Source organism: Furipterus horrens, unplaced genomic scaffold, assembly GCF_987537825.1.
Source record: "Furipterus horrens unplaced genomic scaffold, mFurHor1.1.pri manual_scaffold_7, whole genome shotgun sequence".
Taxonomy (NCBI): Eukaryota; Metazoa; Chordata; class Mammalia; order Chiroptera; family Furipteridae; genus Furipterus; species Furipterus horrens.
This window is the reverse complement of record NW_028327177.1, coordinates 30,177,196-30,196,925: the sequence shown is the minus strand read 5'-3', so window position 1 is coordinate 30,196,925 and position 19,730 is coordinate 30,177,196. Positions and strand designations below refer to the sequence as shown.

Genomic DNA, 19,730 nt, shown 5'->3' with positions numbered 1-19,730 from the left:
TAGAAGGGGGGGAACCCATAAAACCTGGAATTTATTTATAAAGAATTGTATGTTGAGTCTTACATATTTAAACTTCAGTCACCTTCAAAGTACTTTCCAGGTGATGCAACACACCCTATAGAGACCTTTTTTCCACTGCTCAGAACAGTTTTTGAGCTCGTTGATTTTGATGCCTTTTAGTGCTTCTGTAACAGAACCCCTGGGCTGCTCCGATTGAAACAGAACCCACGGGTTGTTCAGTTAGGGGCCCAATTGCCCGCCACCGGAATTATAACTCTGAATACCAGAGTTTGGTGAAAAGAAAAGAATTGTTTATTTACACATAGTCCTGCCTTCCCCTCCCAGACCAGGCCAGTCTTAGGAAAGTCAGAAACACCGTTTCCCTACTTCCTAGGCACAGTTCAGCTTTACCAGTAGCTGCCAATCACTCAGTTCTGATTGGGGAGGTCCATTCTGTGCTGTGGTGCCCTCCAGCTCTCAATACAGGACCGCCTGGATTCTCAGCCTCCTTGTAAACTGCCTTCTTCCTGTAAACCGCGCGGATCTCCTCTCCTTCTCAAAACCGCCTGGCGAGAGCTTCTTCTTTAAGCATCCTGGAGACCCCTTCTCCAAGCCACATGGAGGGAGGCCACAAGAGCCAGAGAGTGAGGGCGTGAGGGCCAGAGAGAGCCTGAGAGAGAGAGCCTTCTAGAGCCAGAGCCAGCCCAAAATGTCCGCAGCTGCCCTCTCTCTTCCTCCCTGCCTCCTCTCTCTCCCCTACTGCGTCCTCTCTCGCAGTGGGTGTTGCAAACCATTCTGACCATTCACAGAACCCTACGTAGGCTCTGTCTGCTTCTTCCATACCAGCCCACAGTCCAAGATCCCTCCCATCTTCCTGAGTCTTTGAAGTAAAGCGGATCTTTGCAACAGTGTATCCAGCCACTAGCTCCAGGCATGCAAGGGCATCCTGAAAGCTGCTTCCTGCTCTCTATCTCCCAGCGCAAACTCTGGGGTTTGTTTTTGGACTCCCCTGTTTCTGTAACAGTTTCCCCTCTCCCACATCTGCAAAATGTTTCCCTTTGAGGACTTTTCTCACCTGAGCAAACAAAGAAAAGTCACTTGGGATGAGATCAGGTGAATAGGGAGGGTGGGGCACAGGGGTCATCCCATTTTTGGTCAAAAACTGCTGAACACTCAGTGAGGGGTGAGCAGATGTGCTCGTTAATCACCCATCGTGAAATGGGCAAACATGTTGAAAAAGTCTTCAAAAAAAAAATTCACTAAAGCTGAACGCAGCCTCTCACAACAACGCCAGCTGGTGCACTGATACAGATGGGTTTCTAGAACACTGACCTATTGGGAGAAGCCTGTACTACAAGGGGCCCACCCTCCAGAGGATAATTCCAGGTTTTGGGGGGTCCCTCGTCATAGATGACTCTTGGGGATCACCGCCATAGAGGGAGACTAAAGTACCTACTGGGGTTGCTTTGGCTCAAGGCTTTGGGAGCCTCTCCCTGAGCCAAGACCACCTTTGCCAATGATCTGGCTCTTTAAACCATGCTCCTCTCCCTCCAACCCAGCCTGAACTCCTAACCTCTCGCAAGAAGATTTCAACAGGCACTAACTTCCTAGCCCCTTGAGTACGTGGAGCGAGACAGGACATTTTGTATATACACTCTGTCACAGTGATTTAACTCCATATTGACTTGTTGGTCTTACAGAAGCTCTCAGTGAATTCCACCTTTGTCCTTTCAGACAGTACTACGCTTACCTCACCGACACGCAGTGCAAGCGCGTAGGAACACAGTGCTGGGTGTTTGGGTAAGTATCTGTTATTGTGGAAGTTTAAAAACACTTAAGCCCCTAAACTTCTTTATTTCTTGACCCTCTTAAGTACTTCTCAATGCAGTTTTTCTATGAAGGCTTGCTGATGTTTTTATATGGCTTTCACTTGTTTTCTGTTTTGTTCTGTTTTTAACCTTAGTTCTTTTTATTCTGAGAAGAAAAGTACAAAATACAGTGAATTAGATAATTACTTTATACTGCCCTTTAATTTAAGGTAGATTAATAGCTTCAAAATTGACTTTTCCAAATGCTTAATAGCTTAGTATTTTTGTTTGTTTTACATTTATTTTGTTCTATTTTTAAATTATAATTGAAATTCAATATTATATTAGTTTTGGCTGTACATCATAGTGGTTAGACATTTATTTAATTTATGAAGTCACCCACCTAGCCCCATGCATAGTCATTACAATATTATTGACTGTGTCCCCTATGCTGTACTTTATGTCCCCATGACTATTTTGGAACTACCAAGTTGTACTTCTTAATCCCTTCACCCACTCCCCCAACACCCCTCCCATCTGGAAACCCTTAGTTTGTTCTCTGCATCTATGAGTCTGTTTCTGTTTTGTCTGTTCATTTATTTTGCTCTTTAGATTCCACATATAAGTTTAATCATGTGGTGTTTGTCTTTATCTGACTTACTTCACTTAGCACAATACCTTCTAGGTCTGTCCATGTCGTCACAAATGTTAAGATTTCATTCTTTTTTATGGCTGAATAATATTCATCGTACGTATGTATCCACTCATCTAGTGATAGACTCTTAGGTTGCTTACATATCTTGGTGCTTGTAGATAATGCTGCATTGAACATAGAAGTGCATGTATTTTTTCGAATTTGTGTTTTGGGTTTCTTCAGATACATTCCCCGAGGTAGAATTACTGGGTTATGTGACAGTTTTATTTATAGTTTTTTGAGGAAATGCCATACTGTTTTCCATAGTGGCTGCACCAGTCTGCATTCCCACCAACAGTGCACGAGGGTTCCCTCCTCTCCACATCCTCGCCAGCACCTGTTTGTTGATTTATTGATGATAGTATATGGCTTCCATTTTTAACATTACCTTTTCTGATTTAACTTTAGAATAGTGATTGGTAAGTTACAGAAAGGGGGTATAGAAACTCCTTTTAAAAATAATAGGAAATGAAAAGTTATTTCCCACCTAGAACTCAGACACCTTATTTTATGAAATAAATTAGATACAAAATGGATTGTTGCAGTTTCCTCTGAATTTGATGATGAGTTTGGGACAACATTTTGTGATGGCTTTCCCACACTGTATGTTATTTTCACATCAAAAAGACTGCAAAACAGCTGCTTGATATATGCCAATGTATAATTTTATTGTACCTAAGAGAATTATTGTACCACATGGTCACAATTTATTGTCTTGTTGTAGATACAAATGGTGTATCTGAATTTACTGTTATTTAAGTGATAAGAGGAATCATTAGCTACCTAATTTACACACCCACCCCACCCCTCAGTGTGAAATGTGAGAACATCTCTGAATGCCAGAGATGTTAGATGTTCAAGTTAGATTTAGGCAAGTCCCCCCTTGCCTGAAGACAAAGGGCCATTGTCGTTTGTATCCCATAAATTCTGTGGTATAAGCAGATTTTCCTAACTGAAGTGATTTCAGCTTAAAGGGAGATAAGATGGATTAGATTTCTGTTGTTCAGTTACCTAGCAGGTGGAAGAATTTCCACACCTACCAGATTTCTAATATACGAGCAAAGGCCATTTGAAGGCACAGTTGTAGAGTCATAGAAGGGGTGGGGGGCTTTCCTTCTTGTCTTTTTCTTATTGTTTTGCCCAAGGAGGAGGTGTTCTTCCCTGTGTTGGAGCTCTTTACCACCAACTGTTCTTTCCACGTGCATTTTTCTCTTCATTTTTAAAAGTCAGGGTCTTACTCTACTGTGGAATGGCTATATTTCTCGCAGAAGTGTATCTGTTTACCTGTTGAGTAAAAGGAAGTGCAGGTCAGAGAGAGAGGTCACGTTACAGCAAAGTTTCTTTCTAATCAGGCAGCCAATGAAAATCCCATGGTGGGAGCACTGGCAAAGATGAACTAGGCCAGAGTGGTAGGAAATGCAGCTGCAAAAAGTTGTGCCTTATTGAAAAGTGATAAAGTGGAATGTGAAGAAGAGATCGTTTGTCTAAATTAGAATGTTTATTGAGAATTGAGAACTCCCAGTATAGTGATACCAAGATTAATGAATCTTGAGAACTTGTGGCCCTTGCTGAAAAAGAACAGAGCCCTCCCTCTTCATAAATCCCACCCAGCAGATCTGTCTGGGTGCTTGAACCCGAGCTGCCTCTCTCTGTACCTCGATAGGATACAGTCGGCCAGGAAGGTGTCAGAGAGGAGGCCCGAGCCTCCGCGGGTCCCTGGTCTGGTCTCTTCTCTCTGAATGTTTGCCCCTCTGTACCATCCCTCCGCCTCCCTCTTGCCCTCATTTTGTCTTTTTTTCATCTTCTGTCAAAACAAACATTTAAATGTCTGATCTCCTTTAACAACTAGTAGCTGCTTTAGAGCTCTCTTTTTACTAATTTTGGAGTAACTGCAGGCTTTAGCAAGGTGTGGCGATGTGGGGGAACTGTAGTAGTGCCTCATACAATGACAAGTGAATTCTGCCTTTGGGGAGGTGGGGGAGGGGAAAGGCCAAACAAGAGGGCCTCTCAGGGCTTCTTTCCCACCCGTCCACATCTTTTTCTCCTGAAGAGGGCACTTTTCCGTAAATGTTACACCCTCACCAAGTCTGTATTAATTACTCACTGATGTAACTAAATACAGACTTAGAATGTGGTCTCCTACACTTGTGCCAGAGATCTGAGTTTGTAAGCCTTTTAGGCTTAAATGGGCTGCGCCCAGCACAGATAGGACCGCGTCCAGCTAGGCAGTGGGAACCGGCCAGGGAAAGGGCAGTAGTGTGAAAAAGTTGGCTTCTTCTTTATGTAGAAAGCCGCATTCCGTTACTTCAGCTCTGTGGGAGTATTAGGGCCAGACCCATGGGAGCAGATCCCCCCCAGTGTGCGCTTGATCTTCATCATCGCTGCCTTTGAGCTTCTGCCCACTCCGTCCTCATTTTAATTGAGCTTCTGTGCCTGAGAAGAGAGTTAGCCTGGCTTAGAAAGAAAAGCTGTTGGTTCCGTGGACCTGGAAGGAAGATGTCTAAGCTTTGTCTTTAACAGAACTGAGCAGTCCCTTTTCCTCTTCCTGAAAGTTCCTAGGTTGGGTAAGCGTGGACTGGGCCCATCCTGGGGGCTGTCTTCCCGTGCGTTGTCCCAGCCAGGCCGGTGCCCTGTCCCCATGTGTGTCAGCCTTTCCTGCTGTGCAGCCTTGTTCTCTCCCAGCTCAGCTCCAGACCAGCAGGTCCTGTCTCCACCACCGTCACCTCTCTCGCCATCCCGCAGCATCTGCTGTCTCATGACTGTTGTCTTCTTTCTGCAGCAGCTGCCCTGGCTTGCTCCTGCTTTTCTCGATGTCCTCTGCCGGCTTCCCATTCCATTCCATCGCCTGTGCACGGTGTCTTATAATAAAGTGTGCTATTCTTCCTGGCTCTTCCCTTTTTTTTTTTTAAAGGACAGACCCAGACAGGCAGCACAGGGTGCATCCAGGGGAGGGAGTGTGCTGAGGACAACTGTAGGAAGTAGCATGCGACTTCTGACCCTTCCCAGCACTCCCAGCCACCCCGTCTCCCTGGTGACCTTGGTTTCACAGCCTCTGCTCCCACCCTCGCCTTCCCTCCAGTCCACACACATCTGTGCCAGGCCCTCGGTGCTCACACTGCTAGGGCGGCGTCCCTTTCCCAGCACCCTGCCCTCGTCTCACCCCCCTCAGCCTCAGCACCGGTCCTTCTTCATGTGTCCTGCCTCCCCCTGTCCCCTTGCTCGGAAGCACCTCCGCTGACGGCCCCAACACCCTGACAGTAGTTACTTTCTTTAGCAGCTGAATCCCTTTCCTCAGATGACACCTTGCCCCAAACCCTAACACACGTGAGGACAAGTGAGCAGAACTGTACTGGGGTGCCACCCAGGATGCTTGGCTCTCTTCTCACCCTCCCCTCCCTGCCCCGGGCTTCTTGGGAGGTCAGAAAGTTCCAGGAGCACACATGAGAGTTTTCTATCTGGCTAAGGCCCCGCTCACTACCACTTCCTCCCAAAAGGCATGTTTGCTCACCCTAATCAAAACGGGTCTCACTCCGGAACACTCCCTGGCTTCCTGTGTGGTGGTGTCATAGTTGGGCCACGTTATACGCCCCTCGGCTGCACTTTCGGAGGGCCACCTCCTGGCTGACTGGAGAGTGTCTCACGCGCACCCGGCGGGCTGCAGAGCAGTGTTTGGGGGTGCGGTCGGCTGTGGCAGCCTTAGAGTCCCACAGCAGATCCCCTCGGCACCCTGGGAACTTCCTCTGCCTGTACCCCCAGCTTGCACACATGTAGCCTGGGGCTCTCGTGCCCCGGTTTCTGTAATAACCCAGCTTACTTCTCGTTCCAAGCATTGAGGAACGCCTCCTTACCCTGACTCCACATGAACGTCTTCATTTCCATCCTGTCTCTATAAACAGCAGGCTCCAAAGAGAGGGGACTGAGAGTGTGAGTCACCTGACCAGCCTCACCCCCAGGCAGAAACATCTCAGGCAACCCAAATTTCATTTGCCTTCTAACCTTGTTAATTCAAGATAAAAATGGCCACAGACATCAAAGGGTGTAGGAGCCCTGACTGGGTTTCAGCAGACCACAATTTGGCCACCTAGCTCAGTTCGGTAATGATCAGAGATTTCAATTTGTATTGAGTTCAGGGAGCCTCCCACCCCCCACAAGCCCCCCACCCCCTACTCATGGAGGGGTGTCGCAGCTGACAGGCTCCCACCCAGCCCACACCTTGGCCTCCGCCTCTGCCCTACAGTAGCAGCCTGTTGAGTCTCATACAAAAGTGAGGTTAACCTTCCAAAAGGACGTTGTTTATTAAGAGTCCCTCTGGGGGCAGTGGCTGGTGGTTAGCGTCCATGCGATTGCTGGATCAGTGCCTCCCAGTCCCCACCACGCCTCACATCTCCACAACTGCTCCCCGGCCTCTCCTGCATTCACAACCACCTCAGTACTTGGTTTAGCTGCCAGATGGGTCATATTAAAATGTAAACTGAATCATGTTAAACCCTCTGATCCAAACCATCCAGGAGGTCCTGGCTCCCTCTGACTAAAAGCCAACCCCTAGGGAGGCCCTCAAGACCCAGATTATCCTGTGACTCCACTCCGCCGCTTCCTCCTCACTCCAGGCCCCCACGCAGCCAAGTCTCCCACCAGGCTTTGCTCAGCAGTAGCCTCATTGAGGAGGCCACATGCACGGGCAGCGGCTTAGCTAGGATTCCGTAGCACGTGGGAGCAAAACACGTCCTGAAGTTGGTGACTGAAAAGTTCTGGTCTTCAGAACAAACTTCAGGTCGTCATGAATCAGCTGGGTGGGTGGGTCCTGACCAGCATTTTCTTAAAGCAAAATACAATGGAGAAATGTCCCAAGTAGGGGGACAAAGTATGCTGGGAATCTTTTTGTTTCAGTGTGTGGTGTGTGTACAGGGTCACAATAAAAAGTGTGTTTCTTGCCGTGGGTCTCAGATCACAGAAGTTTGGCCACGTGCTTTTGAAAGGTGACGGACCCGTGAGTTCAAGATCTAGAAATATCTCATAATAAACTCTGCGTGTTCTGTCTCACTTAAGGGCAGAGAGGCACATTTATTTCCTGGGCTTAACACTTTCCACTGTAGTTCTTCAAGAAGTCCCAGCTAAAGGTTAAAAGTTCTTCCTGTGTTCACTCCCAGGCACCCTTTCGCTCACTGTGCATCCTGCAAGTAACCAAAGTTGAGCTGCCATCTAGTGTCAGCTCAGAGTCTAGACATCAACATCCCTGGGAACCTCAGACCTGGGCTTGGACGCCTCCTGTGCACCTCAGCTAAAATGCGGCTTTGTGGGGTCGGGGCCTCCTTCACAGATTCAGGCCAGCCACCCCCAAACTCTAAATATACATGAAGGAGATGCTCTGTTTTGCTGAAGTGGTTCTGGGTCCAGGCACCCAGTGTTTCAGAGCCTTGCATGCATTTGATGAGGGCACTGACCTTCATGTCTGCTGGTGGGTGGGGATGGAGGCCCTTCTGGGCCCCTTCTTCCTGCCAGAGAGCTTCTGTGCAGCTGCGTCAGCCCCTCACTGTGGAGCCCACCTCGCACGAGGAGCACTGAAACCCGTGTGCACTCCTAAGCAGCCTTTGGGGTCAGTCACACGCTGCGTCACCCTCACCTCGTCCGTTCTCACCTTAAGCTCTGAACCTTAATGAAGGTTTGACTTTTAGATTCATAAGTGAAGATGTAGAATATGTGAGTGGCTTTTTTCTTGGTGTTTTACTTAAAGAATAAAAACATGACGTGTTTTAAACATTTTTATATTTAGCAAAATTGCTTGCAGATCAAGAGAGGATAAAAAGTTTTGTCAGCAATCATAGGGGATATTCACTCTGGAAGTTATTTGAAGGCTGAGAGGGGATGGGAATGCTGCCTTCAAGTTAATGAAAAGATTCACTTGGCCAGCTCAGACTCACCCTGTAGACCGTGGAGGGCAGAGTTAGGACTCACAGGTAGAAGAGGGCGGATACCAGCCTGAGACGAGGGAAAACTTCCCAACAGCCAGAGACTGAGTGGCAGAATAATGTGCCTACAAAGGTAGTGGGTTCCTTGTTCTTGAGAGAGTTCCAGCAGGTGGTGACTGTCCACTCTGGTGGTAATGGGCTCTTGAATTACATGATACTGAGGGCCTCCAGCTATTAAAATGTATGAGCTGAGATTTTAGTCTTGGAGGGAAGAAGGAAGTATGTCTGGGGAGGGGCAGATTGCAGAGGATTTTTAGGGCAGTGGAACTATGATTCTGTTAACAGTGGGTACATGTCATTATGAATTTATCTAAACCCATTTAATGTGCAATATCAAGAGTGAACCTAAAGTCTTTAAAAAGGAAAAGGGGGGGTGACAATAAAAAAAAACTTTTTATTAAATATAGATGTATACATATTTGTATATACAGTTGACCCTTAAACAACATGGGGGTTAGGGGCACCAACCTCTTGAAGTCAGAAATTTACATATAACTTTTGACTCCTCCCAAACTTAACTACCAATAGCCTACTGTTGACTGGAAGCCTTACTAATAACATAAACAGATTAACACATATTTTGTATGTTATATGTATTGCATACCACATTCTTACACTAAAGTAGAGAAAAGAAAATGTTATTAAGAAAATTATAAGGAAGAGAAAATACATTTACAATATTTATTGAAAAAAGTCCATGTATAAGTGGACTTGTGCAGTTCAAACCCACATTGTTCAGGGGTCAACTGTATATTATTTTTAAAGGAAATGGAAGAACAATGTCATTTTGTGGGGGACCTGCTACCAATGTTTGGGGCAGGAATATTATGACTAATTGAACTTTTTAATGGAATAATGCATATTTCTGGTAATGTGTATGCTGCGATAATATGAATTAGTACTTAACCTCTTGTTCTTTGTTAACTAGGGTCATTGGTTTCCTGGAAGCTATTGTTTGCATAAAATTTGGACAAGATCTCTTCTCTAAGACCCAAATACTCTATGTTGTGCTTTGGCTTCTTTGTGTGGTAAGTCATTATTTTTTTACCCAAAGTGTTAGCTAAACTCCCCATAGTTCCTTCAAAAACTCTTGTGCACCAAGGTTCCTTAGGACATTTTATTTGTAATAACAGGAGAATGCTTACCAGTCTGAAGTTTAAGAATAAACACATAGAACCACGTGGCATCCGAATGGGGCACCTTCACTGCTTCTAGTCAGAAGCCCTGAGCATGTGTTATACATGCATTTATTTTGCTTACAGGAATTCACCTGTACATGCCAAGAATTTCAGGCCTGCCACAAGGGGACAAGGACAGTTAATAGTGCCCACGATATACATATCACTATATAGCATTAATGTACAAAATGACAGACTGTAGTTTATAGGCCGTATGAAATGTTTTTTAAGGTAATCGGACCGCTGGCCAATTTGTATAGGGTGAGCTTCGTCGCAGATGGGCAGAGCACTGGGTCCTCCAGCTCCATTGTCCTGGGACTATTCCCTTACCTTTAATATGAAGTGAGATCTTGCCTAGCTCACACATTCTGTGACTGCCCTCCTTCATTTAGTTGTTCTATTATTTTGGAGAAAAGTCTTATTTTACACTTACATTTTATATTTACTTTTACAAAGTCTTATTTACTTTGTCCACAAAACTGATCTGAGCTTTATTTATAATTATTGAAAATTTCTGATACATTTGGAAGTAGAGTAGATGACCCCTCATGTACCCATTATCCAGATAATTCAACAATTATGAACTTCTAGCCAGTCTTGTTTCCTTATATTTTCTACTCACTGTCTCCACCCTGAATTATTTTGAAGCAGATCCACCTGTAATACTTCAAGATGTATCTCTAGAAGAGAATATTGCTTTTTTTGTATAATGCAACCACCATGCTATTATCACAACTGAAAAAGAATTAATAATAATTCCCTAACACTATCAAATATCTAATTAATGCTCAAGTTACTAACGTCTTTAAAATTTTTGTATTTTTTCAGTTTATTTGAAACAATACCCACTTCCTACAATTGTTGGCATGCCTTTTAAATCTCTTTTAATTTATAATTTCCTTCTATCTCTAGCTCGCTCACCTTTGCAATTTTATTTGTTAAAGAAACCAATTCTTTTGTGCTGCAGATTTTCTCACAGTCTGGATTTTACTGATTTCATGCTATCCTGTAATTTAACAGATTTCTTTGTCCTCTGTATTTTCTGTAAATTGGGAGCTGTATCTAGAGGCTTAATCAGAGTTAAGTCTTTTTTTTTTTCTTTTGGCAAGATTAAACTTTCTGTTTTTAAAGTGTTTTTTATTGCCTTTCACAGTATCTATTTTTAGGGTTACTTGTGAGAAACCCTAACTGTGCCAGGGCACCTTGAGCCTGTTCTGCCTTGTTTTATCTTGAAGAACAAAAGGGAATGATTTCCTTTGTACTGAAACTCCAGAGTTCATGCTCAAATGTCCTTTCTCTGTTCCAGTGAGACTAGCTGTAAGGATTGGTTAGGAAGTGTGTCCGATCTGCCTGGAGATTTTAACAAGTCCTTGTCACATTGCTGTCTCTGGCGTGTGCACCTCAGATGTACGAACTGTAGTGTGACCTACTGCCCCCACCTGGGATACGTCTAGAGGCCAAGCTGGGCTGAGAAATAGCCACTGGAGAGCAGGACTTTGAAGATAAGCAGAATTCCCCAATTGGTATTATCAGTTACAAGTGCCATAGGGCAGGGATCTGGCCTTATAGTGAGGCCATTGGCTGGGATGATTAAGGTCTCCACTGCCTTGCACATGTACCAGTTAAGAGAGAAGAAGGTCCTGGTGCTTTTTTGTATTCATGGCCTTTATTGAAGATCAAGATTGATCTCAAACTCGGGAGTGAGGCGAACATTATTCAGTAAAGGAGTGTTAAGTTATGTCTGCCATGCCTCCCACATCACTCAGAGGAGCGAAGCCCCTAATTATCCCCCTTGCCTGGTAAGAGAACATATCCGGAATTTTAGATTAATGTGGGAGCAAAGGTCCACATGCTGGTTAATAAGCTACTCCAGCAGCAGTTGTCAGATCAGGTTTGGTAAATTTGGGTGCACATTAATCGTGATATGGAGGCCAACCCAGTTTTACACCCTCATTGCTGCCACAGCCTTGGCGCTGGTCCCACATATTTTTCTTCTCTTTTTTTTTTTTTTTTTCTTTTTTTTTTCCTATTTAAACAAAGTCTGTACGATAGCTGTTTTAAATTTAGTCCTTGACATTTTAAGTGGGTACTTGCTTAGATTTCCACAGGCGTGATCACAAACCCCAAATTACAGGCTTTTGTCTCCTGGGACAAGTGTGAAATGGGTCTTTTGTACCCAGGTGAAGTGGTATACTTGGCAGCCACAGCAGGCCCTTTGTGTGGTGATGGTGATGATAAGCTCACCTCCCGCCGGTGTCAGCCTGTCTCCTTCATAGCTGTCTGCCCTGCTGCCCCCGACGCCTGCCCTCTGGCGGGCGGAATTCAAATGGCAGCCCAGCCCTCAGTGCTCCCATTGGTCTTAGCCTCCCCAACCCTGTCACACAGCCGCGGACTGGTCAGGGGAGGTGGGAACTATCCTCAACCTCCGCCTCCTTGTGAAACGTAGGACGGCCTGTTTTGCTCCTTGTAAAGGACCTAACACATACATAGGCTAACACCGCAAATCCTCTTGTCTTTCCTACCCTTTCCAAGCCATGAAAATGGTACATTTAGTGGGTGATGTATGTTAGAAATCTGAGCATGTACTAGAGTATAGTAAAGGTGAGAACTAGCTTTTCTTTTATAATTTTAATATATTCATTCATTGCCTAATTTTGTAAGGGGGTGTGATATGAGCCTTTTTAAAGCAATCTCTAATCTATAGATGGATGCCACTTTGCACACGAATTTAATTTAAAATGAACTAATGTTACTGTACAGCCACATGGGGTTCTGCTGCCCCTGCTGCCGATAAACTCCAGAGGCAGAGGTTAGGTGAAATACAAAAGGAGTTATTTATTTAAAGGCTGTACAATGGAAGAACAATGGACTTCTGCCTCAAAGTTTACTTCCTTTAATATACCCAAAGGCAAATAGCCCCTCTCCCCTTGCCAACTTAATTCAAGGATGTGCCCGGAATCCATTCTCCCATTTAAAAAATAAACCGTTCTTTGGGAAATACAGGCAGCTTAGCTGGTTCCCAGTCACAGTTCGGCTCCAGGTGTCTTTTGGAGTCTTTGCTCACTGGTGACCTTTTCGCAGCCTGCTGCCCTTTTCCTCTGGCCCCTGCCCACGGGCCTGGCTTTTCCTCTGGCCACTGGCTGCAGGCCTGGCTTTTCCTCTGGCCACTGGCTGCAGGCCTGGCGTTTGTGTCCCATCCCTCCTGCCGTCAGCTTGCCAGTGTGTCCATGCCCCTGGCCGAGCCCGGCTCTGCCGCTGCAGCACAACACGCTGCCACTACTTTTCGTGTGGGAGAGGCTCGGGGCTTGGCACCTGGCCACGCAGTCTCCAGGGCATCCCGGCCCAGGAATGCTTGGGTTCCCCTGCCCGCCACCCCCGACCAGGGGAGAGGAACAGAAAGAGAGCTTCCGCACGTTCTCCTCTTTTCAAGTCCGGTCCAAAAGCCCGTTCGCAATGGAGGCGTTCAGCTTGTCCGCCAATTCAGACTTATGTCCACCACGCTCATCAGCTGGCACGGCATCTTTGTGCAGAGTGGGGTGTCAGCATGTTCCTGCTCTGTTGCTTGGTTGTGGGGGCAAGTCCATCCGCTGGCCCACTAGCTTGTTGGCTCTTGCCTGAGGGTGTAGAGAGGCTACCACAGTTTCAGTTGCACTTTCGATTTCAATTGGCACTTCCTGACCTCGCCTGGGGGTCCCTCTGGGGAGTGCCACCTCTTGCGGCACTTCTGGGGTTCCCCTCCTTGCTCCCCAGTGGTCTGGCCAGACCCGTCTGCCATACGAACGGTCCTGTGTGTTTCATGTTCTCTGTCCACCATGCCACCCTTCCCGCTTCACTGATATGGAGGGAGAAGGCCAGTCAGGACACTCGGGCTCTTCTTTTTTGACACTTAAGATGATGCTGTGTTCCCAGCAGTCACTTGGTAAATACCACTAACTTAAAGGAACTGGGCCAGAGCTAAACTACCAGATGCAGTGCTGAGAGTGCCCAGCCCCCGCCTTTCCCGTACTGTGGCTGCTCCCTCCAGACTGGGGACCCTGCAGCAGACGCCGTGGGTATTGGCTGTTCCCGGGATGCTTTTCATTCTCGGGGGCTGGATGAGAGGGTGGATGAGTGGATAGAAATGTGAAGATGCCTTAGCATAAAGTCATCATTTCTCTCAGCAGCCACCCTGAACCTTGTATCCTGAGCTATCAGCAGGCCTGGGTGCTGGCCCCAGTTTTGCCACATACCAGCTGTGTGTGCTTGACCGGGCCGTTTTCATTCCTCTTCTGTGAAATGAAGGGAGTTAAAATTAATGATCAGTGTGGTGGCCCTTTAAGATGTAAAGTTATGATTCTTAGGAAGAATTTGGTATAAATGAGTTCCTAAAGCAAGGCATTCTGAAGAAATTAGGGGTAGAACTGGGGAGCTGTTCTGTTCTTGTTGACCCATCGATAGCTGGGAAGGTGAAGCTGCAGGTGACTGAAGGGCCCGGCCAAGAGCCACCTGTCCTGCTCTGCTTCACTGCTTGGTCTAGGCAGCCAGGAACTTTTCTCTGCCTGACTTTCTCTTTTTTGACCATTTTTAGACTTTGGGTTCTTGTGGAAGCCCTTCAATTAGAGTATCATTTGGGGTATGGTGCGGGGAGGGGAGGGATGTTCGGGGGGAGCAGAGGTTCTCGTTATCCCTGCCTCTGGGTCCCCATGGACCACTCGCTGCTCATTTCACTGAGGAGTTTACAGGGCATTTGTCTTTTCTCTTTACTTTTCTGTCTGTGGAAACAACAAAAACAAAAGCTACCAGAACTGGGGTCAGAGTGGGGCCATGAGACTAAAAAGCAGTGAAAAGGCCGTGCAGAGCAGGGGCAGCATGTCCCGCTGTGTCCTGCCACCAACACACTGGGTGTTTGTCCTAAATGTCCTCCAGACTATGACCCAAACTGAATGAAACTGCTTTTCTGTTCAGAAATCCTCTTCCCCTCCACAGCTGACAAATGGAGTCCTTACAACTCTCCCCAGTGATGGAGTGGAGAGGATGGGCAATGAAACCAGAAACACAGTAGAGAATCCTGTGTGCCCTTCAGCAGAATCGGCAAAGCCATTCAGAAGATGCATCCCACCTCTAAACAGGGTTTGCGTTCAGCTAGTAGCGTCACAGCTAGTAACTGCTCTCATAGCTCTCCTTGTCAAAAGCTTTGGGGATGCTCCCCACTCATCTCCTGGGGTTCATCTCTGCTCCATCCAGCCGTTCTGTAACTGACACCCTAGGAGAGATGGCAGAAACGCATCTAGCCGTCTTGTGTGAATTCCCATCAGAACCCAGAAGTTCTGGAAAATGGAGTCTGTGCAACATCCTTTATAAAATGCGCTTGTTTTTCCCTTCCAGGCTTTCACCACCTTCCTGTGTCTGTACGGCATGGTGTGGTATGCAGAGCACTATGGCCACCGAGAAAAGGTACGGGAGGGAAGGCAGAGGCGGTCTGTGTTTAAAGTGACCGTGTCCGGCTTGAAGCATTAGCCCAGAGCATGTTCATGGGTGAATATGGCATGGCCAGCGCATGAGAGCTGGGCCTCAGTCTTACCATGCAGAAACTTCACTGGTTCAAAATGTGTTCCCTCAGTTGCTGTCCATACTTGTAACTGCTCTGTTCCTTAAGTTAGTATATTTATCCTCCTTTTGTAAGAGGCTTAAAGTCTAATTATTTGTTTTAAAAAAGTTGTGGGGTGAGCCCTGGAGCAGTTTGGGGGAGGCTGGATCTTATTCCCAGCCTGTCCACTTTGGGCAGACCTCTTCCTGTGCCCCAGCCTGGGGTATTCATGGCATGTCTGCTATGTCCCCCTCAAGGAGACACGTGGATTAAAGTAGAGAATGGAGTGTGTGGGCTTCAAACGCTATAGCAGTCTTGTCATCTGGAATGTTTTAAAGTGAAAATAACATCTTTCGGCCTTTAGTCATTCCTCGAGTCTAAGGAACTAATGGTGCTTTCTAGATTTACTTTGTATTACCTGGGAAATAAAGTTGGTTTCATAGCTGAGAAACATAAGCATGAGGAGGTTCTGTCACATGGTGGTGGTGGTGGTCCCCAGCCCAGAGAGGCAGGGACAGATCACCTCACTTGTCTGCCTCCCGGGGAGTACTTCAGATTTGTCACTAACCCTGCCTCTTTTCCTAGACCTACTCAGAGTGCGAAGATGGCCCCTACAGCCCAGATATTTCCTGGCCTCATGGGAAAGGTGCAAAAGGTATCTCTTTCTTGCTCATCATTTAATTTGACTGGGTCCTACCCTTCCCACAGCCCAGTAAGGAGATTCAGAGTCAACATTTCTCCATATATTGATAAATGTGTGCCCTGAAGAATCTCAAACCTACTACTCTTATGCCTCCTGTTACTTATTAAGAAATACGCAAAGAGCTCACAGGATCTGCCCAAGCAACTTGTTTCTTAGGAAGAGGCGTCACGTAGTTCTGCCTTTTCTGAGACAGGGAGATGTTACAAGGCCCGCATGTCTCAAGCGTCGTGATGGCAGTGTTCTTCCTCTTGGCCTTTTTCATGAGTGAAAAGGGTTAGGAAGGATTCTGTGCCAGGAGGAAAAGCCTTTTGAAAGAGTTGGATCCATTTATGGCCTTTATTCAAGAGGCAGGCCAGTATCAGAGGGATTTCAGTGGTGTAGTCAGGGAGCTCTCTTCGGCCTCTTTCCAAGGAGCATTTTGGAAAGATTTAGGGCCACCTGGTTATTTTTAAGAATTGGGCACATGGAATAATGATGCCGAGGCTCCACCGGACAGCAGTTCTGCCAGTTCTTATGAGCTGATTGGAAGGCTTGACTGAGGGGGGTACATAATGAATGCAGGAGATGTGGATTTTAGCTCATGGGGTTGCTCAGAGGAACAGGGGGCCTGGGGCGTGGAAAGCCCTGCTGTCCTGGTGGTTCTCCTGAGTTCTTTCGGGGTCAAGCTTTTTAGAGCTCTCCCTCGGGAAGACACTGTCATACTCTCTCCTGAGTTACCCTTTCTGAGATGGTTTTTGCTGACTCAAGCAGCTGATCGGCCACCCATTTTGGAATGTGGATAGAAGTGCGCAGAGGGGTTCCCAAGCCTCCCTGATTCACGACCAGCCCCTTACAGATTTGTCCTTGGCACTTCTCCATGGAAAAGACTAAAAAAGAAGTAAGCAGTGGTAGATATGCATTTCAGTGAAAAGTACATAGTGTAGTGAAGGAAGGAAGGAAGGAATCTTCGGAGTGGTAAAAGTGCGTCTCGGATTAAGCCAAAAGCCACACTCTCGGAACCTTTGCTTCGGTGGCTGTCTTCAGCTGGGATTGAGTCCTGGGGCAGACAACCTTTCGGCTTGGCTGCTGGGCCAGAGCTAACCCAATGCCCAAAGTTTAGTGACCTCTCAAGCCTTACACATCTCTAACTGGGATGCCTGCCCCTCCCCCAGCTCCCCTGGCCCCACCCTCCACCTGGCTGATGCCTGCTGATTGCTCAGTACTCAGCTGGGGTAGAAGTAGTTATCTGAGCTCTCAAACAAGTAAAATACTGTGATGTGATGTTGTCCCTAAAGACTGAGCTTCTTGAGGGCATGTGGCATCTTCATTGTGTGGCTACAGCACTGTCATGAGCAGACTTGTAAAAGTGTGCTCCAGATAATTTTGTAAAGTCACGAATCTTGTCCAGTTTAGGGATTTAGAAACTCTGGTGTGTGGCATGTCAAGGTATGGAGACCTAGGTCATGCATTCTTTGGTTGTGTGGGTAGACCTGACATCCATGTGGTTTAAGTTTTCATTGTCCCTCCTTTGTGCCCTTACTTCATTTGTATTCTCACTTCTGGTTCCCATCGCCACCATGTCCACGATTCACCCTATACATAGTGTGAGTGTAAGAATTCTCCAGGACCTCCTACCCCAGCCACTTCTGTCCCCAAGACCCCCACCCCCAGACTTGGTGTGCCTTGCATACTGGGCACAGCCCTAGTGCAGTGCTGGGGGTTCCCTGTTTTGCCTTAATTTATTAGTGCGGCCACTAGGTGGAGCACGAGTATCAGTGGAAGAGCCTGTACTTTACCCACAGCCCTAGGGCCGCTGGGCAGGGACAGCTACAAATGGAATGAGCTGGGGAACCGCACAGCCCATGGGGACCCTGACAGCCTGTTCTGATTCTTTTGGCCAGGTTCTGAAGACAGCCCACCCAAGCATTCAGGCAACAACGAAAGCCATTCTTCCAGAAGAAGGAATCGCCATTCCAAGTCAAAAGTCACCAACGGAGTTGGAAAGAAATGAAAGACCCTGGTTAATCAAAGATGTTCCAGAGAGTGCCTAGAACTGAGAGGGAAGCAGAATCATTTGGACCTCCCTGTGAGGAGGTCAAAACATACAGTGCAAACAGGAAGAGGAGAGGGGACTTTGGCGGGGGGGCGGGTGTCATTATTTGAGAGTGTAAGTCTTGTTTCCCACAGACATGGCCACATCAGGCAGACTGCTGCCTGGTGTCCTTTGCCAATGTGGGGTCTCTTAGCGTCAGCACTTGACCTGTGGTCACTAGTAGCAAGCAGTACAGTGTGTTCAAAGGAAAAGGTAGCTATTTACTCACAGTTGCCAAGAGCAGCTTTGTGCTTGCAAGAATTGTGGATACAGGTTAAACACCTTCATTCAAACAGGGCATTAACTGCACAGTTAATGGACTGGTCACCAGTTTTATTTTGTTTTTTTATTTTTAATGAATCTGCCTTTCCATGTAATTGGTTTACATTCAGGCCACTTTTCTGTCTTTTATTCCATTGTGACTTGTTTTTAAGTTAGGATGCTTAAACACCTCCAGAAGCCATTGCTGAAACTGAACTGGGGAGGGCTCCTCTCGCTTCTAGAAAAAGAAAAGGGAGAGCTTTTGTGTTACTGTTTAGCAAACCTCATCCCCTTTTTAGAACCTTAAACCCCACAGCAGGTGTAAACCAGTCTGAGGAAAGGTTGACTACCCACGTAGGATCCTGGGCTGCAGGTCAGAACCTTCCTTGTACCATTCCGACCGTCACTGTCCACACGATCCCCGTGCACGGAAGTGGACCTGCTCGGGAGGCAGAGCGCACCGCGGCCTCCCCCTCAGCCAGGTGCCTTGTACATTTTATTTGTTTTCCTTCCATGGCGTGTTGCTGACCTTGTCTTTTACTCCCATGTGAGGTGCTCATCCATGCCGTGCTCTAGAATGTTTACCCTGATAGCTCCTCACCCCTGATGGCTCCCTTGTTAAATAAAACAATTCACATTAAAGCCTGTCAAAGGTCTGTCTCTGTAAAATGCTTATTTCTTTGCATCCTAGTGCTGTTTTCCAGTGTTTATCAGCAATCACTGTATTAGTCAAGTGATTTTAGGATAATATGACTGTGTGTATGTGTTTTATATAGTAAGAAGAAATAAGAAAAAATACGTATTCTGGAGTGCTAAAAGACATTATTGGGTATATCTCCTAAATTTCCCAAGCGAGTAACAGGAAATGAACAATACAGTCATTTTCACGGTGGTAATGGTTACATCAACCAAGTTGGGTTTTTTTCTCTAACAAGTGGCCAGTACCCAGGTGATTGGCCTATAGATTTAACATAAACATGCTGAAAGCAATCCTTTTTGTTCCCTCATTTCACAGAGCACCTGGGTTCGATGTCTTTTCTCTCTTTAAGGACATCTTTAAGCATAGAACTATAATGTTTTCCTTTTTCTGCAAAAGAATTCCAGGGTGAAGGGGTTAAGTGAATCATGCAAGCCAGGGTCACATCCTGTGTTCTGGGCCTCTGGTGGCCACTTGGTTAGGAGTCTCACACAGACTTGCTGGGCGGTCGCCGGCTGGCGTGGTGAAGAAGGGGCCACAGCCCCTTGAAGCAGCAGCCCCATCCTTCCCGTGGAAGCCCCGAGGAGAGGCAGCAGCGCTTGTCCCATAACCCACTGTACTTTTATAAGCCATCAAAGAGGCCTCTGGAAAGCACACACAGTATAAGCCTTGTGTTACTTTCACAGTAGGTGAGTTTGTTTTGTCTTTCCCTGCATTTGCTTTTCTCAGCACTGAGTGTTTGTGTGTCTCCTGTACATGTCTGCCTCTAGCCTCCTTCCTTGTGCC

The 19,730-nt window shown here is 46.6% G+C and overlaps 1 protein-coding gene across 1 annotated transcript in view; it reads left to right on the top strand.

The window, feature by feature from the left end:
• The window catches only part of PTDSS1 (phosphatidylserine synthase 1), a 61,833-nt gene extending 42,944 nt beyond the window's left edge, over positions 1-18,889 (top strand). Inside the window, exons 9-13 of the mRNA XM_090283541.1 lie at positions 1,735-1,800; positions 9,397-9,496; positions 15,011-15,079; positions 15,798-15,867; positions 17,796-18,889. Coding sequence (XP_090139667.1) covers positions 1,735-1,800; positions 9,397-9,496; positions 15,011-15,079; positions 15,798-15,867; positions 17,796-17,905 — 415 coding nt within the window. The 3' untranslated portion in view covers positions 17,906-18,889. The remainder of the gene's footprint in view (positions 1-1,734; positions 1,801-9,396; positions 9,497-15,010; positions 15,080-15,797; positions 15,868-17,795) is intronic.
• Positions 18,890-19,730: the final 841 nt, after the last annotated feature.